The sequence below is a fragment of the Sus scrofa genome, chromosome 13, assembly GCF_000003025.6.
Source record: "Sus scrofa isolate TJ Tabasco breed Duroc chromosome 13, Sscrofa11.1, whole genome shotgun sequence".
Classification (NCBI taxonomy): Eukaryota; Metazoa; Chordata; class Mammalia; order Artiodactyla; family Suidae; genus Sus; species Sus scrofa.
In genome coordinates, this window is record NC_010455.5 from 69,574,803 (window position 1) to 69,596,423 (window position 21,621).

At 46.9% G+C, this 21,621-nt stretch overlaps 3 protein-coding genes across 4 annotated transcripts in view; 1 reads left to right on the top strand and 2 right to left on the bottom strand.

Moving 5' to 3' along the window:
• NR2C2 (nuclear receptor subfamily 2 group C member 2) overlaps positions 1 to 2,836 on the bottom strand; it is a 112,841-nt gene extending 110,005 nt beyond the window's left edge. The window contains exon 1 of one of the 2 annotated variants that reach the window (XM_005669805.3): positions 1,794 to 2,836. The gene's annotated coding sequence lies outside the window, so the exon portion shown is untranslated. The remainder of the gene's footprint in view (positions 1 to 1,793) is intronic. The other variant, XM_003132387.6, reaches the window with a different exon arrangement.
• On the top strand, positions 853 to 20,138 carry LOC106505680 (serine/arginine repetitive matrix protein 3-like). The gene is made up of 4 exons (XM_021069810.1): positions 853 to 897; positions 1,014 to 1,686; positions 16,545 to 16,762; positions 19,255 to 20,138. Exons 1-3 carry the CDS (start codon positions 853 to 855, stop codon positions 16,664 to 16,666), a joined length of 840 nt encoding a protein of 279 aa, XP_020925469.1. The 3' UTR covers positions 16,667 to 16,762; positions 19,255 to 20,138.
• The window catches only part of FGD5 (FYVE, RhoGEF and PH domain containing 5), a 129,827-nt gene continuing 127,628 nt past the window's right edge, over positions 19,423 to 21,621 (bottom strand). Inside the window, exon 21 of the mRNA XM_005669809.3 lies at positions 19,423 to 20,607. Within this exon, the coding sequence (XP_005669866.2) occupies positions 20,571 to 20,607 (37 nt within the window). The 3' untranslated portion in view covers positions 19,423 to 20,570. The remainder of the gene's footprint in view (positions 20,608 to 21,621) is intronic.

The following is a 21,621-nucleotide window of genomic DNA, read 5'->3' on the forward strand; positions in this document are numbered from 1 at the left end:
AAAAAAGACAAAAAAAAAAAAGAACTATATTCACATGCTTGACACCAATCAATGTCCTTATCATCTAACACCTGGGCTCAGCAAATATTTGAGGAATTGAAGATAAACACAGGGGATGACAAAGGATTTGAACCTGGAAGTAACATTTTCTGAGGCTTTCTCAAGTCATGTCTACATCAGTTATGCATTTGATAGTTCTATTTTCCTTGACTCTATGATTATTAAATCTGAGATTTAGTCTCCATTATCTTTGTCTTATTTCTGAGATTTTAGCCTGTAGGTAGAGGGGATAATGAAAAGGACAGCTCTCCAGCCTCACTCACACCAAATGCCTTCCCTTCTGGGGTTTCACACTTGCTCTTCCTTCTCTCTCTCACGCTAGTTCTTCCTTGGGTAATCCATTCAGACTTGGCCTCCTCTTCCCTAACCAGCCAATAGCAGTTTCCTCAGGACTTCAACACATCAACCAGTTTCATTTCACCCCCTTCATGGGATTTACCACTTGCTAAAATCACTTGTCTATTTACTTCACCCCCAATTCTGGGAGGGCGGGGGCCTGGTCTAGCTGGTTCTTAGGCTGTATCCCCAGTGCCCTAAACTAAGCAAATATGTAGTTAACCAACGAATGAAAAGAAAAATACCCCAGATTCTTCTCCATTCTCTTAAGCCCTCTGTACCCTTAAGCTTTCCGCGCCAGGTGGCTCTTCACTCCATTTTCAGTAACACCATTTTTACATTACTTTGAGGTTCACAAAATAGCCTGGACTCCATTTTCTGAGTTGGGTCCCTCAAACGATCCTGGGAAGGGAGGTCCAGCCTGGCAAGAACGCCCATCCTCCCACTTGACAGCCGATGAAACAGCCTCACGAGAGGGATTCGCCCGCCGCCGCGCCGAAAGTATGGTCAGGAGCCCCAAGGTGTCCAGATTCCAAAAAGCCCTTCCCACGAGCGAGCGCCCTCGGTTCAGGATGCCTCATCACCTCTTTACCATCGTTCTACAGCACTCATTCTAGACGTGTCCCGGTCGAAGACGCTGCCCGACCCCTCACCGCACCCACGCGCGCCTCGCGCTCACCCAGGCCGCGTCTCTGAGCGCCCCGCCCCCGGCGCCCTGGCCCCACACCTCGCCCCGGCCCCTGCTCCAGCCCAGCCAGGGCTCCCGCGCCGCGCGGGGACCACCCCCTCCCAACAGAGCCAATCAGCAGAGCCTCAGGGGGCGGAGCCGCAAGCACCAGCCCGCCTGTCTTGGCGTCAGTTGGCCCACCCAGCCGTCGTTCAGAAGGTCGCGCCCCACTCCCGCCTTCCTCTCTTCCCTCCACCCTCCCCTTCAAGAACAAAACAAAACAAAACGGCGGTTGGGCCGCTGCGGCTGCCAACGACGGGCGGGAAGCGGAGGGGAGAGGAGCCGGGGAGCGAGGGAAGGAGGGACTGCAGGGAGGAGGAGGATGCGAAGGAGGAGGAGGGGAGCGGCCCAGCCGGAGCCATCTCCGCCAAGAACAAAATGGCGGCGCTGGCGGAGGGCCAACTGTGAGGCGGGGCCGCGGCCGGCCCCCTCCGCCCCCACCCTCGCGCCGGCCCGACCGGTCAGGGGGAGCCCGCTCGCTTCGCCCGGCCGCGGGCGGGGAGGGGAGGGGAGCGGCCCGGCCCACTATGCAAAGCGGCCGGCGCCACCGCCCCGTGGCAAAGGTAAAAGGGTCGGGTTCAGGCGCCGCCGCGGCGCCTCCATGTCCGCGCGCCAGGCCCGCCCCCTCCGCCGCCGGCCCGAGCCCGCCCCGGCCCTTTTTCAATTTTACCTCAGGATTTGGCGCCAAAGCGGCCTCGGAGCAGGTCCCGTGTCTGCGGCGGGCGGCCCCCGGCGCGGAGGGCAGGACGCGGGGAGGCCGGCTTCCCGGCGTCGGCGGATGGCGGGAGCCCGGGGCCGCGGGCTCGCGGGGCAGCGGGCGAGAGACGAGACGCCGAGGTGGGAGCGGGGCGGCGGGGGCGGGCCCGGGGGCGCCGCCGGGGTCGCGGGGAAGGGGGGGTTTGTTATTGTTTTTGTCAGCGAAAGGTCAGAGTTCGTGACCCCGGTGCCGCCGCCGCCGCCGCCCGCGCGCTGGTAGGAGGAGGGCGAATGTTCTTCTTCCTCTTCCCAGCGCCGGCCTCGCCGCGGCCGCGGGGGGCGGGCGAGCACGCGATTGGCTGAGGCGCGCGCGCGCACCGGAACGCGGCGGCCGCGCTGCTCCATCCGGCCCCACGGCTGTCCGGCCGGGCGGCGGTGGCGGAGGAAGACGCAGGCTCCGCGCTGTTCGCCGGAGCCTCGGCCCGTACCGCCGCCTGCACCGCCGCAGGGCCAGAATGGAGGGTGGAGGCCGCGGTCGTTGGGGTAAAGGGGTGGTTGGTCGTTTTAAAAAGCCGGGACCGCAGGGCTCCGTTATTCGGGGGCCAGTCCGCCCCTCCCGGGTTCCTCTGGCGGCTGGAGGCCAGGTGGGGGCTGTGTTCTCACCGTAAGGTCTTCCACCCGGCGTCCGCCCTGCCGAGGCCTCTGTTTGTGGACTGAGGAAGCGGTGACACAGCGGAGCGCCTGTAGATCGGAAGTGTATGGTTTCTTGGGTGGATATTGAATTCTTTGTGCCCTACTCGGTACAGAGAGTATTTAATTGGGGTTTGAAAGGTCCGAGGATACACCAGCTTCTGGGAGTATCAGATAGTGTTAAAAGCCTCCCAAATCTTGAACATATGATCCAAATCTTTCTTCCATGTGTCTCCTTTTGGAGATGTGAACTAGTAAACGATGATGCTTAAGTGTATCAAGAAACTCTGTGGAATTGCTTAAATATAAATATAATTGCTTCTCTTAATCCTATACATCTTGAGTTACTGGTTTTCATTAGATACTCAATACTGGATGTAAATCTGTGTGCATACTAAAGCCAAACAATACCAAAATGTCAGAGTTTGGAGCAGAGAAAGATTTATTGCAGGGCGTGCAAGGAGACAGGTTGGCTCAGGCCCAAGAAAAACCCCTGAACTCTGGGAGTTCCTGTTGTGGCCCACTGGGTTAAGAATCCAGCTAGTATCCATGAGGATGTGGGTTTCATCCCTGGCCTCGCTTAATGGGTTAAGGATTCAGCATTGCTGTGGCTGTGGTGTAGGCTGGCAGCTGCAACTCCGATTTGACCCCTAGCCTGGAACTTTCTTGTGCCTCAGGCCCTAATAAGAAAACAAAACACAACAAAAACCTGAACTTTTTTTTGGCAAAGCCTTTATAAAGGAAAGTTGAGGGAGGGGCATGGTTAGTCATTGGAAACTTCTTGGTGTCAGCTCCTTTGTGCTAACAGCTCTCCAAAAAGTGTCTTAGTTTGAAGCCACCTGAGCTCTGGGCAGCTCATTGTGGCAGGCTTTGTGGATCCCCACCCTCTTCTTTTGCCCATCCACTCCACCATCCTGAACCCTTCAAACCTATCCTTTCCCTTCTGTACTCTTCCAGTTGCAGGCCCAGACTGGGCCAAGCAGGGTAGCCCAGGCACCATCTCTGACCATGGCGTCCCTCTTCAAGAAGGAAACCATGGATGATGTAATAAAGGAACAGATCTAATATGGAGTCAGAATTTTGTTGTCTTACTATTACCCACTTTTCTTTGATACCCCTCAATCTTGGGGAGAGCATGTGTTGGGCAAGAAAGGGAATAAAAAGTTCCCCTTGTGGCTCATTGGGTTAAGAACCCAACACAGTGTCCCTGAGGATGCAAGTTCGATCCCTGGCCTCAGTGAATTAAGGATCCAGTGTTGCCACAAGCTTCAGCATAGGTCACAGACGCAGCTCAGATCTGGTGTTGCTATGGCTGTGGCATAGGCCTACAGCTGCAGCTCCAATTTGACCCTCTAGCTAGGAACTTGCATATTCCGCAGGTGAGGCCGTAAAAAGAAAAGAATAATATTTTCGATAGTTTAATCATAAACTCGACAAAGGAGCTTGGGTTTAGGGGGACTTGTTTGCAAACTCCAACCCCATTTTCATCCTTTCCTAAATCTTCAAGGTAATGAAGCAGTGACTGCTCTGGCTACTTCCTGCTGAAATGTGTGTAATCCTTCCTTGATTTGGGGAATTGACACCAAGTTGGAAATATTCCCAAGTTCCAAGTCCTGGATCAGAGTCTTGTATAATAAAGATCATTTCCTGAGGAATTGAGGAGAATAAGCCTGAAAACCAATCTGAAAGTGGCATTTTGGGGGAGACTTGTAGCAAGGTAGCCAGTTGTTTCTTTTTATCTAAGTAGGTTTTAACTTCTGATGTAGTAGGTAGAACAAGAGTATTAGCCACTACACTTGTCTCCTTTTTCTGCTAACATCTGGTCTAAAACAGCTTTATTTCCTAAAAATTTAATAGTTACAAGAGGAGACCTGGAGGTTATAAGATTGCAGCTGCCACCTGTCAGCATACAGTGCTTTGAGAGAGGCTGGTGACATCCTGAGTATGACACAGCTCAGAAAAGTCAAGTCCTTAGCAATACAGGAATATGTATGAAATCACATCCACAATGGCCACCTATTTTTACCTTAGATATCTCAACTATAGCTTTTGACTTTCAAATGTATTCCCCTCCTCAGTGGCCAAGGCATATGTACAGTGCACATCCAGAAGGCTATAAAACAGGCTGCTCTAGTCAGTAAAGTTCAAGTTAAGTCATATATAAGCCAGAATGACTTCCCCATACCTCCAAATATGTGCATATTTTTCCATCGTTCCTTTTTTTTTTTTTTTTTTTTTTGTCTTTTTGCCATTTCTTGGGCTGCTCCGGCCGCATATGGAGGTCCCCAGACCAGGGGTCAAATCGGAGCTGTAGCCACCGGACTACACTAGAACCACAGCAACGTGGGATCTGAGCCATGTCTGCAGCCTACACCACAGGTCATGGCAATGCCAGATCCTTAACCCACTGAGCAAGGCCAGGGATTGAACCCACAACCTCATGGTTCCTAGTCAGATTTGTTAACCACTGAGCCACGACGGGAACTCTCTTCATTCCCCTTTTGACTAAACCCTTCAACTAACCAAAACATGTCCCTTGATGGTGGGGTGACTTATGCTTGCCCCGGTCTAGACATGTCCCTCAGTGCTAGGCATCCTTTTTATTTGCCTAGTTAGTAGATAGTCACATTGGAGGAAAATTGATCAGATGTTGTGAACCAGCTCAGAGCTATGTTAATGCGAAACACTTTATAAGCCATCCTTTTTTTTTTTGGTCTTTTAAGACTGCACCCAAGGCACATGGAAGTTCCCAGACTAGGGGTCAAATCAGAGCTGTAGCTGCCAACCTATTCCACAGCCACAGCAACACGGGACCCAAGTTGCATCTGCAACCTACACCACAGCTTATGGCAATGCCAGATCCTTAACCCACTGAGTGAGGCCAGGGATTGAACCCTCATCTTCATGGATACTAGTCGGGTTCATCACTGCTGAGCCACAACAGGAACTCCTGCACCAGCCTACTTTTAATAACAAAATCTAGGAGTTCCAGATTTTGAATAATACATATATATAAACATATATATATTATTTGCTCACATTCACATGTCTCACTTTCAGCAAAACCAGGAAGAAAGAACAGGATTTGGACTTAGGTACCATGAACAGCCCCCAAAATAAAAACTAAAGCAAATGTGAAAGGCCCACTTTGATGTAATAACAGAAGCATTAGGGGCCATTGTTTTTTAGATTTTAGGAAGTACTGAGGTCACACAGTGTTACAATAAAAATGTGTTCTTTAATTTATGGATGCACTAGCTAAAAATCTAGTTTTGCTAAAAATACACCTTAGGGGAACTGTAAAATGAAACAGCTCTGATTATCCATACTTAATTAACTAAGGCCGGTGTTATCAAATATCAAGCAAATAAATGCAATGCAACACGGTCTCTCAGAGTCATAGTTCCCTAGCACCAAGAAGGGAGATTCCCAACCAATACCCTGTCAGTCCAAAAGGGGAGAACCCCACACAATGCCCCATTAGAGATGAAGCTGATTGAATGACCAAAGCTAGTTCAAAAGGGAAAATCACAACCAACACTTCCATAGGTGAAGCCCAAAGCAATAGTGAAGGATACCCTGGTGTCGTCACAACAAGCCCAGTTACTCACCAAAGATGTCTCTACTAGCCATTGTTAAGTACTGACACACACACAAACAACAAACATCCCACAAACAAAGTCACAAGCTGGCTTACCCCAAAACGATAAACACAAAAACACAAGCTACAATTGCACAGACAATCAGAAGAGATACAGTCTAAAATTCTACTTCTATTCCCAGAGGCCTCCAAAGAGACTGGCCCAGCTCTCAAAAGAGAACAGACCTGGAATGGCTCACTTCCCACAAGGGCAGCAGCCCAAATGAAGTGAAGAAAATTCCTAGCCTGTGCCAGTTAGAGCAACTTACCAAATGGGGACCTCAACTCAGGATGTTTCTTAGCTCCAAATAGCCTCATGCGTTGGGGCAGCTGGTGCCAGTCCGGGACAGTCCGTTTGAGATCCCTGGAGCGAAGTGAACTCTGGCAGCTCCTGGGACTCAGGGAAGGAGTTGCTTCTGGCTGAAGTCAACCTGATATAGCCACAGACTCCTGGCCGGCTCACCAGAATTGTTACCAGAAGCAAGTCCATGTATCTGACCCACAGTGAGACCAAATAAAACTGGAACATCAGAGTTTGGAGCAGAGAAAAGTTTATTGCAGTGCCATGCAAGGAGATGGGTGGCTCATGCCCAAGAAAAAACCCCAAACTCCCCAAAGGCTTTTAGCCAAGACATTTTAAAGTCAAAGTCAGGGAGGGGTATGGTTGGTTGGTGGCAAACTTCTTGATGCTGGTTGACTTCTTTGGTCAAGCAGCTCTCACATAGGTCAGGTCATGATGTTCCTGTAAGCCTTCAACAAAACAAATGTTATTCTCTGTTCTGCATCTTTTTATCTCTATATGAATGGACTCTTAAAGGTCAGCAACTTGGAACTAGGCTATCCTGTAGGTTTTGGGCTATAGGCAACATTCTTTTACAAAAGGTGCACAGTCAGCATGACCATGCTCACATAGCAAAGAACAAAGGTTAGGAGTTCTCCTGTGGAGCAGAGGGTTAAGGATCCAGCATAGACACTGCAGTGGTTTGAGGCACTGCTGTGGCGCAGTTTCAGTTGCTGGCCTAGGAACTTCCATGGGTCAAGGGCATGGCCAAAAAAAAAAAAAAAAAAAAAGCACAAAGATTAAAACAAAAAGAAACTGAAGTTCCTGCTGCATTGTACTGGGTTAAGGACCCAGTGTTGTCTCTGCTGGGTCTTGGGTAGCTGCTGAGGTGTGGGCTCAATCCCTGGCCCAGAAAAGAGGGTTAAGGATCCACCAGTGCCGCAGCTGTGGCATAGGGTCACAGCTGCGACTTGGATTTGATCCTTGACCCAGAATTTATATGCTGCAGGTGAGGCCCCCCCCAAAAGTAAGAAAGAACAGATATAATATGGAGTCCGATTTGTTCTTCCTATGGCAATATTTGTCTTTTTTAGGGTTGCACCTGCAGCATATGGAAGCTCCTGGGATAGGGGTCAAATCAGAGCTGCAGCTGCCGGTCTACACCATGGGCATAGCAATGCAGGGTCCTAGCTGCATCTTCGAACTACTCCACAGTTCAAGGCAACACCAGACCCTTAACCCACTGAGTGAAGCCAGGGATCGAAGCCACATCCTCACAGACTGCATGTCAGGCTACTTAACTTGCTGAGCCACCATGGGAGTTCCACTTCTTTTTTTCCTTATTATTTCTATTTGATGGAAATACTTTAAATAAATCCATTTTACTTCCTTGCAAGGAAGTGGGAAAAAGAGTTAAATTTATAATGTCATGGTAAACCACAGATCCTGAAGCTGGAAGGCATCTCCAGAGATAATACAGTCAAAGTTTTTTCTGCCAGAAGAGACAGGTAAGAACCAAAAAAGTCAAGTGATGTGCCTAAGGGAACACAGTATTTTGATGGTAAATCCTTATAAATAAACATGGAGTGCATTGTAATTGTGTCCTCTTTTTCAAAAATTAAGTTTTTAATGTTGTATGATACTTGAGATATAACTTTAAAATACACGTATCAATGAGTTTTGAGGATTTTTTTTTGCCAACACAGTTGTACTATATTTTGAAATGAATACTAAACATTAATGTTTCCATGATGGCTTTTAGTTTTCTTAATTTTCTCCGTTAAATACTCAGCAGTTCTGTGAACAAGGCACCATTATTTCATCATTTTACAGAGGTGCAGGAACTGAGGCCCAAATAGATTGAATAACTTTCCCAGTGCTAGAGGGTGCAGAAAGTAAAGCCATCGCCATGGTCTAGTCTTTTTTTTTTTTTTTTTTTTTTTGGTCTTTTTAGAGCCTCACGTGAGGCATACAGAAATTCCCAGGCTATGCCACAGCCACACACGATCAGAGCCTCCTCTTTATCTACACCACAGCTCACAGCAATGCTAGATCCTTAACCCACTGAGCTAGGCCAGGGATCGAACCCGCATCCTCATGGATACTAGTTGGGTTTGTTATTGCTGAGCCAATGGGAACTCCCTAGTCCTTTTGACCTTAAGGTTTATGTTGTAAACCATACTCTGTCAGTTTCCTGTTTGTAACAGTATTCAGTAAATTTCCAGTTAGAGGTTAGTGATTTAATAGTAAAAGTAATAGCAAGTGTTCATAATCTTAATGGGCTTGAGCATTTTCCTTCCCCTGAAAACAGAAGCACATGTACATTTACACGGATTGCCAACAATATCAGCAGGTAACAGCTGAGATCAGCACTGCCACAGTGCCATCTTTTGCTCCTTTGTGTTTTCAATGGAAGTATTTTATTGAGAACTATAAGTGGTTTTGTAACACTTGGTGGATTTTATAATCACGAAAAAATACACATGCTGTGTTAATACTAGTTATACTTTCTTTTTTTGACTGTTAATACAAAGTATCCACATTGCATTAGCAGAGCTTTTTTTTTTTTCCCCTTCCATTTTTTGGCTGCCCAGGGCATATGGAGTTCCTAGCCAGGGATCAGGTGCCAGCCACAGTTGCGACCTAAGCCATAGCTGTGGCAACCCCCGTTCCTTAACCAACTGTGCTGGGCTGGGGATCAAACTTAAGTTCCAGTGCTCTCAATATGTCATCGATCCCATTGTGCCACAGTGGGAACTCCACATTAACAGTGCTTTTAACATTGTTTTATCAGCCTTTAAAGTGTTCTTGGAGTTTTCCTGTGGCGTAGCGGGTTAAAAATCTGGTGATGTCAATACAGTGGCTTGGGTTGCTGCTATGGCACAGGTTTGATCCCTGGCCTGGGAGTTTCCACATGCCACAGGCAAGGCCAAAAAATAAAAATAATGTGTTCATGATTGAAATTCCAAGCCCCCATTGGATCTAAAACTGTAAGCTTGGGTATCCTGGCATCAGCACTTTTACTGAACATCACAGGTCATTCTGATGTATGCGACAGGCCCAGATCACTTGTCTAGTTCCAAAAATGTGTGGCAAAAAAAAAAATTGTTTAAACTTTTAAAAGAATTAAAAAAAAAAACAAAAAACTCCTTGACCATGCCTGAAGATTACCTAGACTGGGAAGACTTAATAATTACCTTCAAAAGTACTTATGTATATTCTTGTAGCAATTCTTCTATAATAGTTTATGCTTTATTATTATATATAGTAATCATTTTGTGAAACTTCTGTTTGTCATTTATATAATTATGACATGTTTATAAAATTTTAAAATCTCCTATAATTATTATTAGCCTTTTTTAAAGAATTTGGTGTGGTGTAGGTTGCAGACGCGGCTCGGATCCCGAGTTGCTGTGGCTCTGGCGTAGGCCGGTGGCTACAGCTCCGATTCGACCCCTAGCTTGGGAACCTCCATATGCCGAGGGAGCAGCCCAAAATAGCAAAAAAAGACCAAAAAAAAAAAAAAAAAAAAGGAATTTGGAATCTGAATACCAGATTGCACATTCCTAACACACATTATCCTGTTTAATCTTCATAATAATTTTGTGAAGTACATGGTATTATCCTTTTTTTTTTTTTAACAAGAGACGATTCAGAGGCCTTAAGAGGGAGGATAACTTCTCCAAAGTCACATGACTAGCAAGTGGTGGAACATTTATTAATAGTTATTTCGGAGTTCCCGTCATGGCTCAGCAGAAACAAATATGACTGGTATCCATGACGATACAGGTTCAATCCCTGGCCTTACTCAGTGGGTTAAGGATCTGGTGTTGCTGTGACCTGTGGTGTGGGCCAGTGGCTACAGCTCTGTTTCAACCCCAATATATTTTAATAGTTATTTCTTCTTCTTCTTCTTTTTTTTTTTGGCCTCACCCATGGCACGTGCAAATTCTTGGGGCAGGGATCATATAATACAGCATCGACCCAATCCACTGGAGTGACAATGCCAGATCCTTAACCCACTGTACTACAAGGGAACTCCTATTAATAGTTATTTCTGCTTATTTCTTCTCTTTTGTCTCTGGGAACTTTGAAAAGAAGAAAACCCTCTTCTACCTACCTGTTAAGCTCTGTCACAGTAGACGGCTGCTTGGTGAGGTCTCAATTTCTTTATCAGAGATTTGTGTTCTTTCCAGGAAAAGAAAAGAAACCCTGCAGTGGATTGGTGGTACAGAGGAACACAAGAACACTGCAGAGTGGATCCCCAACCCCTCCAGAATGGCTTTTCCTGAGGGTCATGACCATTTGGTTTCTGACCTGGGGCTTTCCATGCCTTAAAAAGTTGTTGGCTTAAGGATCTTGGAAACATGATGAAAATAAGATTATGTTCTCAGAAAAGTACACCTGCCCTTAGTCCTCTGTTTTAGAAATACACTCAAAAAAAAAAAAAAAAAAAAAAGAATACACTCAGAAGGATGTCTTCTAAAATGTCACCTAGGGGGAGTTCCCATCATGGCTCAGCAGAAATAAAGGATCCATGAGGATGCAGGTTCAATCCCTGGCCTCTCTCAGTGGGTTAAGGATCTGGTGTTGCCGTGAGCTGTGGTGCAGGTTGCAGATGGGACTTGGATCCCTCACTGAGCTGGCTGTGGCTGTGGTGTAGGCTGGCAGCTATAGCTTAGATTCTACCCCTAGCCTGGAAACTTCCATGTACCTTGAGTGTGGCCCTATAAAAAGCAAAATAAAAATAAAAAAAAAATAAAATAAAATAAAGCAAAAATAAAATGTCATGTAAGGAATTCCCTGGTGGCTCAGCAGGTTAAGGATCTGGTGTCACTGCTGTGGCTCAGGTCCCTGCTGTGGCCCGGGTTCGATCCCTGGCCCAAAAACTTGTGTATGCTTCGGGTGTAGCCAAAAACAACAAAGTAAAATGAAAAATAAAATGTCACCTAATTGGGAACTCTTAATCCTAAGGCATCAGTACCACTTCAAGAGCTAACCCACTTGGACTGCCAGCATTGCCCTCACAAAGTCCAAAAGTTAAATAGTAGCATTCCTTCAGTTTCCTAAAGAAGAAATAATTTCCTGTTCACCACAAGCCAGGAAATGACCTCTAACCCAGAGGTTCCTTGGAAAAGCCTTTGCCTTCTGTGCTTTGCTTTGGATCTGACCCTTGCCTTGAGGAAAGATGGGACGCTGCCTGAGCCTTCTGGTCTGCAGGGGCCTCTGGGTCTAGGGTCAGGTCTGAGGGTCTACACAACACCAATTCCCCTTCTATCTTCACTTTAGCCCTCCTCCACTGGTCCCTAGTTTTGGTCTTATCTCTGTCTCACTGCCATGGTTTTCTAGTCCTCCTAACCAGTCTAACTAGCTGCCCCCCACCTCCATCCATCCATTCATTCACCTCTCCATTCTCCTTCCCTTCCTGCCACTGCCTGAGTATTCTGAAACAGAGACACTCCTAGCTTTCTTTGATGGTTCTGCATTTCTTAGGGCTGCAGTGAAAACTCAGATGCCTGAGGTAGGGATGAGGGGTAGGTAGGAGTCTGACAGATAATCTAAAGGAGGTTAGTAAACTAACATAAACACAATTAGTATGTTAAAAGGTGGTAGTGACACCTGGAGAGCTCACTACCAACTTAAAGCGGTTGCCCCTCATCAGCACCTGGAATGTGGCCCAGAGATGACAAAGCTCAGATTTTTCAAGAGAAGCCAGGAATCCAGATCTGTAAATGTCAACTCTTGTAGCTTTAAAATGTTGGCAATTTGCAAATGGGTTTTGTTTTGTTTTGTTTTTGTCTTTTTAGGGCCACACCCGTGGCAAATGGAGGTTCCCAGGCTAGGGGTCCAATCGGAGCCACAGGAATGCCAGATCTGAGACGCATCTGCAACCTACACTACAGCTCACAGCAACACTGGATCCTTAACCCACTGAGCAAGGGATGGACCCACGTCCTCATGGATACTAGTAGGGTTCGTTAACCACTGAGCCACGATGGGACCTCTGCAAATGGTTTTTAAACTATGCAGGCAGGATTTCCTGTTGTGGCTCAGCGGATTAAGAACCCAAACAGTATCTATGCGGAAGCCAGTTTGACCCCTGGCCTCGCTCAGTGGGTTAAGGATCTGCACTGCCGTGAGCTGTGGTGTAAGTTGCAGACGTGGCTCAGATCCCGTGTTGCAGCTCCAACTAGACCCCTAGCCTGGGAACTTCCACATGCTGTGGGTGCAGCCCTAAAAAGCAAAAATGAATAAATAAAATCTGCAGGCCAATCAGCACCTCTTACACATGGTTCCAGGCTTCAGAACCAGTTTGGTACCTTTGACTAAGGAGATAAAATCCGAACGCCTCAGCCAGGGCCACTGAAAAACTTCCCAGGTCTTTGCAGCCACCTTCAGAGGACAGTGCCATTCTGTGGTAGTAATCCAGTAACAACACTGCTGAACTCAGCAAGAATTTTGATTCCTTCCACTGAGGATACATTTTCATCTGTCAAGGAGAGGGAACTTGGTAGGCCGGAAACAGGAGCCCCCATTTAGAAGTTGAATCGTGTGTGTGTGTGTGTGTGTCCCAGGCTCCCAGGCTCAGTTCTGTGGCACGCCCAGTGTCCTTATTCACATGGCACCCAGGCTTCAGTGTCCCGGACCCCTGGCATTCCCACGGGCTCACACCCACTGTCAGTCACTCACCCTCCCTCTTCCTGTTCCAACAGAGGAAAATTTCTAGCATGGAGAAACACAACTGGATCATGTTAACCATCCTTTCCAGCTAATGAATCCTAGAAAGAAATATGTGTTTCTTGAGGTTCCATGTGTCAAAGTGAAATTTGCTTTGCTCATAGATGTTTCGGGATAACTTAGGTAAATCAGCATTTCTGTTTGGAAAGTCAGTGTTTACCAGTCAACTGTGTAACAGAGTTTCAATCTGCAGAGTCAGTTTCCAGGATAACTGAAAAGTTATGATCTTTCAGTTGAGGAGGGTGGTGGTGGTGGCAGAGCAGAGCACACCCTGATGTCTCACCACAGCCCAGATGTGCTATTAAGTGACTGTAGACTTTGGACCCAGCTCCGGAGTCTGTTTGGAGGTCAGTGGAGACAATGCCACTTCCCAGAGCAGTGAGAGTGGAAGGAAACATACAGAAGCTGCTGGACCTCCAAGCCCAAAACTCTTGACTGAAGCACTGAATTAAACACCTTAAACCATGTTTGAAATTTGGAATGTGTAATATTTAAAACATGCTATTTAGAAAATGTTTTATCTGTGGTGATTTTTTTCCCCCAAAGAACTGTTGAAAAACATTATGTTGTTGAATCCCCTCCCCACCTTTTTTTTTAGGGCTGAACCCTTGGCCTGGTAGGGATCAAATTGGAGCTGCCAGCCTACACCACAGCCACAGCAACTTGGGATCTGAGCCGCATCTGTGACCTACACTGCAGCTCATGACAATGCTGGATCCTTAACCCACTGAGCAGGGCCAGGGATCAAACTCACGTTCTCATGGATACTAGTTGGGTTCATTACTGCTGAGCCACAATGGGAATTCCTGTTGCACCCTTGATTAGAGGTTTTATCCCCATAGTTTTCCTGACTCAAGAGAGAAAAGGCTATAAAATTTTCACAAAGAAAGGTTAAGAGTGTCAAGGAACACATCTGGAAAAAGGGAAACTTTTTAAAAAAATGTGACTTAGAAGGTCCTTTTCTTCATCTCTGTTTCTCAGGAGAGGTTCTGTTTCTGAGCCTAGGTATTGAAGGATGGACTCAGAGGCTGAGGCAGTGATGTCTTATGTTGGTAAGAATAGATCTTTGCTGAGTAGGTGAGAGGTTGAGATTTAAGAGAAATTAGTCAAATCGTTATAGCGAAAACCAATGGCCGATCATTTCTCACCTCGACCCATAAAATCAGATTCAGAGTCACTGAGTGGTATTATAGCTGTATCTTTTAAAGAGCTAATTTTGTGCCTATAATAACTTCCATAATTATACACATTGGAATAGTCAAATCTCAGGCTTGGGGCCCAGCCAGCTAGTGGAGCCATCAGAGGTGATTTCTCCTGGATGCGTCCCCACTGCATGTGTATTGAGTCTAGAGGTGGCGTCAAGGCTTGTCAGACCTGGGCTGCTGGGTTGGCAGGGCCACAGCTTTACACAAGGCAGCAATTCTTTTAAATCCTGTCCTCCTGCTCACATCTGTCACTTAAGAGCAGTTTTACAGAGCAGGTGGCTCACTGCCCACATTTTCTGCAAGACACACTTCTGGTACAGCTGCTGGGGAACAGCCCTGAGTCCACCTTTGGAGAGAATGTGAACTGCAGCCCAAAGGTGAGAGCCTAACTTTGAGGAGAACTTGAGGTCAGGACAGGTGGCACTCAACGGAGGAATTGTTCTAGAAACTAGAGGATACTCACTGTTGAAAATGTGCATTAGGGGCTTCTGGCATAAAACAGCTCGGATCTAGTGTTGCTGTGGCTGTGGTGTAGGCCAGCAGCTACAGCTCTAGTTTGACTCCTAGCCTGGGAACTTCCACATGCTTCACATATGGCCCTACAAAGACAAACAAACAAACAAAAATAAACTTGTTTATGGTTCTTTCTTTCTCCTTCCTTCTTCTCTTCCTTCCTTCATTCCTTTTGCCTTTTTTTTTTTTTTTTTTCTTTTTACAGCCACACTTGCAGCACATGGAATTTCACTTTCTTCATCTCAGGATTTGACTATACACTGCAGAGAGATCCTGTAAATTGGCCACAAGCTGAGGTCGCTGCCCATGGGCTAAGATTTTACTCTTAAAACCTTCTCAGACTTTGCAAACTCCAGGTCCGCTACCTGCCTGTCCAGAGTCTCCTCAAGTATTTGTGGCTGCTTGGGCTCCACCCAGACCTCAAGAGGGGAACTGCAGAGGATAGATGGGGCGACAGGAGCTGGGGAGGGGGGGACTGATAACCATGCATGCGGGGGTGGGGTGTGTGTGTGGGGGGGTGGAGAACTGAGCTTGACTTTGGGGTGGCAGTCTCAGGCCATGGACGGGTCTGAACCTATGCAGCTGGCCCCAGGGCTAGTTCCCCCTCTGGAAAGAGCCCCTCCTTTGGGGATATGACTTCCACCCTACCCCTAGGACACAGAGGGAACCTGGGTGGCAAGGGAATGATGGCTACCCTCACAAAATAAGACTTCCTGCCAACCCTTAAAGAACAAGTGTTGACCATAACCTTGGAGCTTGTCTTTTCACCACATGATGTAAATTCTTAAAGGGTTGGAGCATAGCAAGTAATCCACCAACTTTAAGGTTATTATTTACAAATCCATCTTAGAAATTCTAATCAATTCCATTATATGAGAAGAATGTGCTGAATCCCCAAAGTCACTTACTTTAAAAATCCTTCATATTTGAATGTTCATCCTAACATGTCAATTACTGAATAAACTAGGAACATTAAATTTTACTTTTTTCTTTTTAGCACCACACCAGTGGCATATTGAAGTTTCCAGACTAGGGGTTGAATTGGAGCTACAGCAGCAAGTTTAGGCCACAGGCACGGCAACGCCACATCTGCGACCTACACTGCAGCTTGCAGCAATGCCAGATCCTTAACCCACTGAGCAAGGCCAGGGCTTGAACCTGCATCCTCACAGTTACCAGTTGGGTTCTTAACCTGCTGAGCCACAGTGGGCACTCCCAATGTTAAATTTTTTTTAAAGCTTGTGTACTTTGGGTTTTAAACATCCAGATTCTCATCTTCAGGTAAGGTAAATTTATGCATGTGATTCCAGAAAAAAAGAACTGTATTCATTGTGGCAATTCCTATATTGGAATAACATTGGCTTATATGCAGGGATTGTTATGTTACATGATAACTTCTAAAGATTCTGCTTAAAGAAATGTAAATTTTAGGCTGACCTAACACTGTGTTTTTATGAGTTTGGAGGAAAAGGTCCTACTAATTGGTTCTCTGCAGTCAGAGATTTCTGTCAATTTTAGGAGGTAATTCACATGGCAAATGTCAGAAAATTGCTCACACACATTCAAGGGAGGCACCACAGCTGGAGGCGTTATGGGCTTAGGTTTGCCAATTGTGAGTATGTAACCCCAGGCAAGTGACCTAACATTTCTATCCCCCAGTTTCCTCATCTGCAAAATGTGGAAGAAGAAAAAAGAAAGAAGGAAGAAGGAAGAAGGAAGAAGAGGAAGAGGAAGAGGAAGAAGAAGAAGAACTTACCTCAACAGGTCCTTGGGAGAATTAAACCAAGGATCCAGGTTAAGGTGCTTAGAGCCCTTAGTGCCGAGATGCTTGCTATTGTTTGCTGCTAACACAAAGGTCTTCTAGGAGCCCGTGAGAGGTCAGTGCTATTTGGCTGCTGATTTAACAATTGTGTTGGGTTAGGGCCTTAAAATTTCAATACCATCAAACCAGCCTCCCCAAAGCCACTCACAGTAATCTTTAGCAAACATATATGACAGATGCCCGAATAAAAGCCATGTAAGTTCTTCTATCCATAGAACATCCTCCAAATCCACAGCAAGGTATAGCCCTTGCACTACATAAATCTAAACCAGTCTTCTTTCTAGAAGACGTGGTCCAGAGAGTGGACACTGTGGGTGATTCCACAGCGGCCATCCCACCCCAACCCTCAGCTGACTGGTCTGTGCCAGTCAGCCCTTTACAGGGACCAGCTCAGTAAATGAGGTCCTGGAGCCGTCTGGACGGCCTACTGGGTGCTTCTAAGAAAAAGCTACAAGAAGCCAGCTCTCCCTCCTTGGGGGCTGTGAAAGGCCAGCCAGTAGCCCCCACCCCTGGGGGACCATCACCCGTCAACCTCTTACGAACCAACCCTGGAATCCAGCTGATGTTGGATGCAGGTCAGAGAAACCCAAAGAGCTTGGAGCTTGGGGGATACTGTCTAACCCTGAACCTGCCCTGCTTTCCACCTCCTTGTTAAGGTGATTTTCTACTTGTCTAAACCTGAGTGAGGCTGATTTCCTTTTACTCACTGATGAAAACAGACAATGGAGTGTGGACACATTTGTCCTCTCAACTGACCATTAATACATGGAAGCACAGAAGCTTCCCTGGTCAGAGAAGCCGCACATCACAGGCTGAATCCATTAATGGAAGAATATTCCACCATGTTGCTGACTTTGCCCCAAAGCAGAAAGCAACTCGACACCAGCTTGCTCCTATCACTCCCAGCCCGGGTGGCCTCCATCGCCACTTAGGGCCTCAGTGTTCAGTGGGGCCGTTTACACCATCAATCAAATGAGAGGCTGGACTTGACAAAGAAGGGACTCTGACCTGCTTCCATGGCTGCAGCTGGGCCATCAGGGTCCTCCGCACTGGCGGTGGCAATGCCCGAACACCACCTGGGTGTCAGCCTCCCAAGGCCAAAGCTGCCCAGGCTGTGTCCAAGGGAGAATGAGTGTCCTGCAGTCTGTCAGCCTGAGCAGAAGGCGGCAGGGCATATTTCTGATACATAGAAGTTAGTATTAGGACCCAGGACTCAGTTGTATCCCTGGACACCCCCACGCTCCCGGTGCTTTGTGTTGGGATAACAGCCAGGGTTCTTTCTGCACTATGTTCCCTGAACTCTTTGGGAAGCTGGGATGGTCTCCATATGATAATGGAATGCACCGGGGCCACTGCACACTTTCCTTCCTAGAAACATGGCCTCCACAGGAGATGGGCAGTGGAGGGGCTGCCCTGTGCCCGGGGAGCAGGGGGCAGAGCAGGTGTTGTGGGGCCTTGGGCAGCGCTGCCATGGCAGCAAAGCTGGTCCCTGGTCCAGCCTCTGGGCCCAGTGGGAAGGAGCGCCCTTGGGTCAGGTGGGTGGCTTCATCTAAGCTCCCCAACCCTCAATGGACAGACAGGTGACATGAACAGGTAAGATGGGGCAGACCAAGAGAACAGCAGGGAGGAACGATGAGCTGAGTCAGCCAGTGGAAATCTCTGAAATGAGTCCACAAAGAACATGGGAAGGACAGGTGAAAACAAGGCCCAGATAACCCGGCAGGTTCTGCCCAGTTATACATGATCTTAGTGGCTACTTTCTCTTATAAAACTCACCCAGTATCTATAGCTCAGGTACTTTTATTAGGGTAACCATTCACTGAAAAATAAAAGCCCTATTACCTCCTCTTTACAGAGTATCGGAAATAGGATGTTATAGAGGAAAAGAGGCCTTCAAGTGACTTCCAGACACATAACTATCTGGAGCTCTCACAAACTGACAAAGGGAGCAGCTAGGGGGAACTCCTGCTGCTTGGGCCTGAAGTCCCGTCAAGCTTTTTATAGACTCAAAGGATCCAGAAAGTCCATTTCAATACGTCTGATGATGAAAACAACTCCAATGGCATTAAGTCCTCAAAAAAAAAGGTTTTTTTTTGTCTTTTTAGGGCTGTACCCGAAGCATATGGAGGTTCCCAAGTTATGGGTCAAATCGAAGCTGCTGCCAGCCTACACCACAGCCACAGCAATGTGGGATCTGAGCTGTGTCTTTGACCTACACCACAGCTCACGCCAATGCCAGATCCTTAACCCACTGAGTGAGGCCAGGGATCGAACCTGCGTCCTCATAGATGATAGTCAGATTCACTTCTACTAAGCCACGATGGGAACTCCCAAGTCCTCACAAATTAACAAGATGATCTGTCTAGTCACTTAGTTTGAATCATTAGTTAAATGTTTAATTACACATTTTCAAAGAAAGATAGCAAACTAGAAAAAAAAAATTCCCCTGAGAATATCCAAGGTAAATGAATCCTATAGATTATGCTCTTTACAAAAGGTTTGTTAGCAACTGCCTTTTTTTTTTTTTTTTTTTTGCCTCTTCCACAGCATGTGTAAATTCCTGGGCCAGGGATTGAACCTGTGCAACAGCAGCAATCCAAGCTGCTGCGCTGACAATGCCATATCCTTAACCTGCTGCGCCACAAGGAAACTCCAGCAAATGCCTTTTTTAGGGAAGAGGGCAGCAGAAAGATGGGGACAGGACATCAGAAAATGCTATGATTGTTTTTTATTTTGACAAGAGTAACAAGGAATCCCCCTACCACTCCGCTTCATGTAAAAACACGTCTGGCATCGTGAGCAGCAGTCCTCAGCGGAAGGTGACTGAGCCCCAGGAGCCCAGAAAGAATCTTCAGCCACTGCTTCTGTGCTCCCTTCCTGTGTTCAGAGCCACTGGCCATGACCACAGATTCACCTTCTGATTCTGTCTTGTTCTCTCTCTTTTTATCTCTTTCAAGGCTTCAGTAATACAGCAGAAGGATCACTGTGTTGAAAGCAAGGACAATCCTCATAAGCATAACCTTGGGGTGAACTCAGGAAGGCACACAATAAATTAAAGCAGACCCTGTCTCTTCGGAGGGTGTGCAGTGACCTCCAGGGTGGAGGCCAGATCTGTCAGCACAGGTGTGGTGCTGGGGCCGCTGTGGGGAGGGGGAGCCCCTCCTTTAGGCAGTCGTGTGGCCCACAGGCCGAGCCATCGGTAGGACCGAGTCCTCCCTTCTGCTCCTGCGCAGCCAGAAGGAGGATGGTCCCCATGGTGCTTGCTGGAGCCACAGCAGGGTTTGCACAAACCATCTGGATGGACGCCCCTCTTGAGCACTGGTGGCAATTAGTCCACAGGACGCCCTCTACTGTTGACCTCAGTAAATCACTTGGCAAACATAAAACTGGAGGTTCTTGCTCAGTAAAACAATAAAGTGCTTTTGATGAGAGTTGCTGTTAGTTACCGGTTGTTTCTCATTTCACCTGAGGCACTGGCGTCAGCAATATGAAAGGTGATCACGTTTACCAGGAGTAAAAACCATAAAAACTCGTTTCCACTAAAAAGCCTGCTTTTCTAAAATGTACTCTTCTATTGGTTTCCATGTCTTCACGTTACTAAATTTCAACTGGCTACTGGAAAAGGAAATAGTTTATGCCAGGGGTGGGGGTGGGGGATGGAAACACAAAGACAGAAAAGGTCCATAAATATCCCTAAAAGGTTCCACCTGTGAAGGTGTTAAGCAACGGGGTTACAGCAAAAAACGGCAGGCCCCGTGCTGAATCCAGATGTGTGTCTGGTCGAGCGGAGACACGGACTGGCTTCTGGAAGGGTCCACATATCAACCTAAGAGTGTACTTTGAGTCCACATGGTTGGTAACTGCTATAACACACTGGCATCTTCCATGGCCTCAATCCACCTGCAACACAGGAGAGAGGGGACACTTGGTGTCGAGGCCTGCCTGGAATTCTGGTCATGGAAACTGTCACCAGCTCACACTACTACCTGCCTGAAGTCAGTGACACTGGCCTTTTACTATTTGTCCCTCCAGAACTTAGCAAAAGGCCTGGACTACAGTGCAAAGGTTGCTGAATCAATGCATACCTGTAGGAATGATCCATAATACAGGTAGACCTTGTTCAATCGTGCTGTGCTTTACTATGCTTGGAAATACTGCCTTTTCTACAAAATAGTCTTGTGGAAACCCTGCAAGCAAGTTTACCAGCACCATTTTCTTCACAGTATTAGCTCACTTTCTGTCCGTGTATCACATTTTGGCAAGTCTCATAATATTTCAAACTTCTCTTGTTATTATGTTTGTTATGGTGATCTGTGATCAGTGATCTTTTTTTCTTGGCCATCCCACAGCATATGGAGTTCCCAGGCCAGGGATCAGATCCAAGCTGCAGCTGAGATCTACACCACAACTGCAGCAATGCCAGATCCTTTAACCCACAGTGTCCAGCTGGGAATCGAACCCATGTCCTGGAGCTCCAGAGACGCTGCTGATCCTGTTGTGCCACAGCGGGAACTCCTGTGATCAATGATTTCTGATGTTATTATTTCAAAAGACTACAACTTGCTGAAGGCTCAGCTGATGGTCAGCATATTTTAGGAATAAACTATTTTGAAATTAAGGTATGTGCATTGCTTTTTTAGACATAATGTGTCTGCACAGTTAACAGACTACAGTATAAACATAATATGCTCTGGGAAACCAAAGGTTCGTGACTCACTTTATTGCACCACTTGCTTCATATAAGAACTTGCAGTATGTCTGAGGAACCGAACTTGCAATATATCTGAGGTCTGCCTGTGGACTTATTTAATCTGCTGTTATACTGTGGCCCAAGGGGACCTGAAGGGACAGGTCAGTTGGAGAACAGAATCCAAAAGCCAGGCTAACAACTCATTCCCTTCTGAGAGAGAGGCA

Bases quoted from the DNA above. Each gene is read 5' to 3' on its own strand.
- LOC106505680 (XM_021069810.1), top strand. From the start codon at position 853: ATGAAACAGCCTCACGAGAGGGATTCGCCCGCCGCCGCGCCGAAA. The intron at 898-1,013 runs GTATGGTCAGGA...CACTCATTCTAG, and splicing joins CGCCCGCCGCCGCGCCGAAA to ACGTGTCCCGGTCGAAGACG. The intron at 1,687-16,544 runs GTAAAAGGGTCG...TCTATCCCCCAG, and splicing joins GCCACCGCCCCGTGGCAAAG to TTTCCTCATCTGCAAAATGT.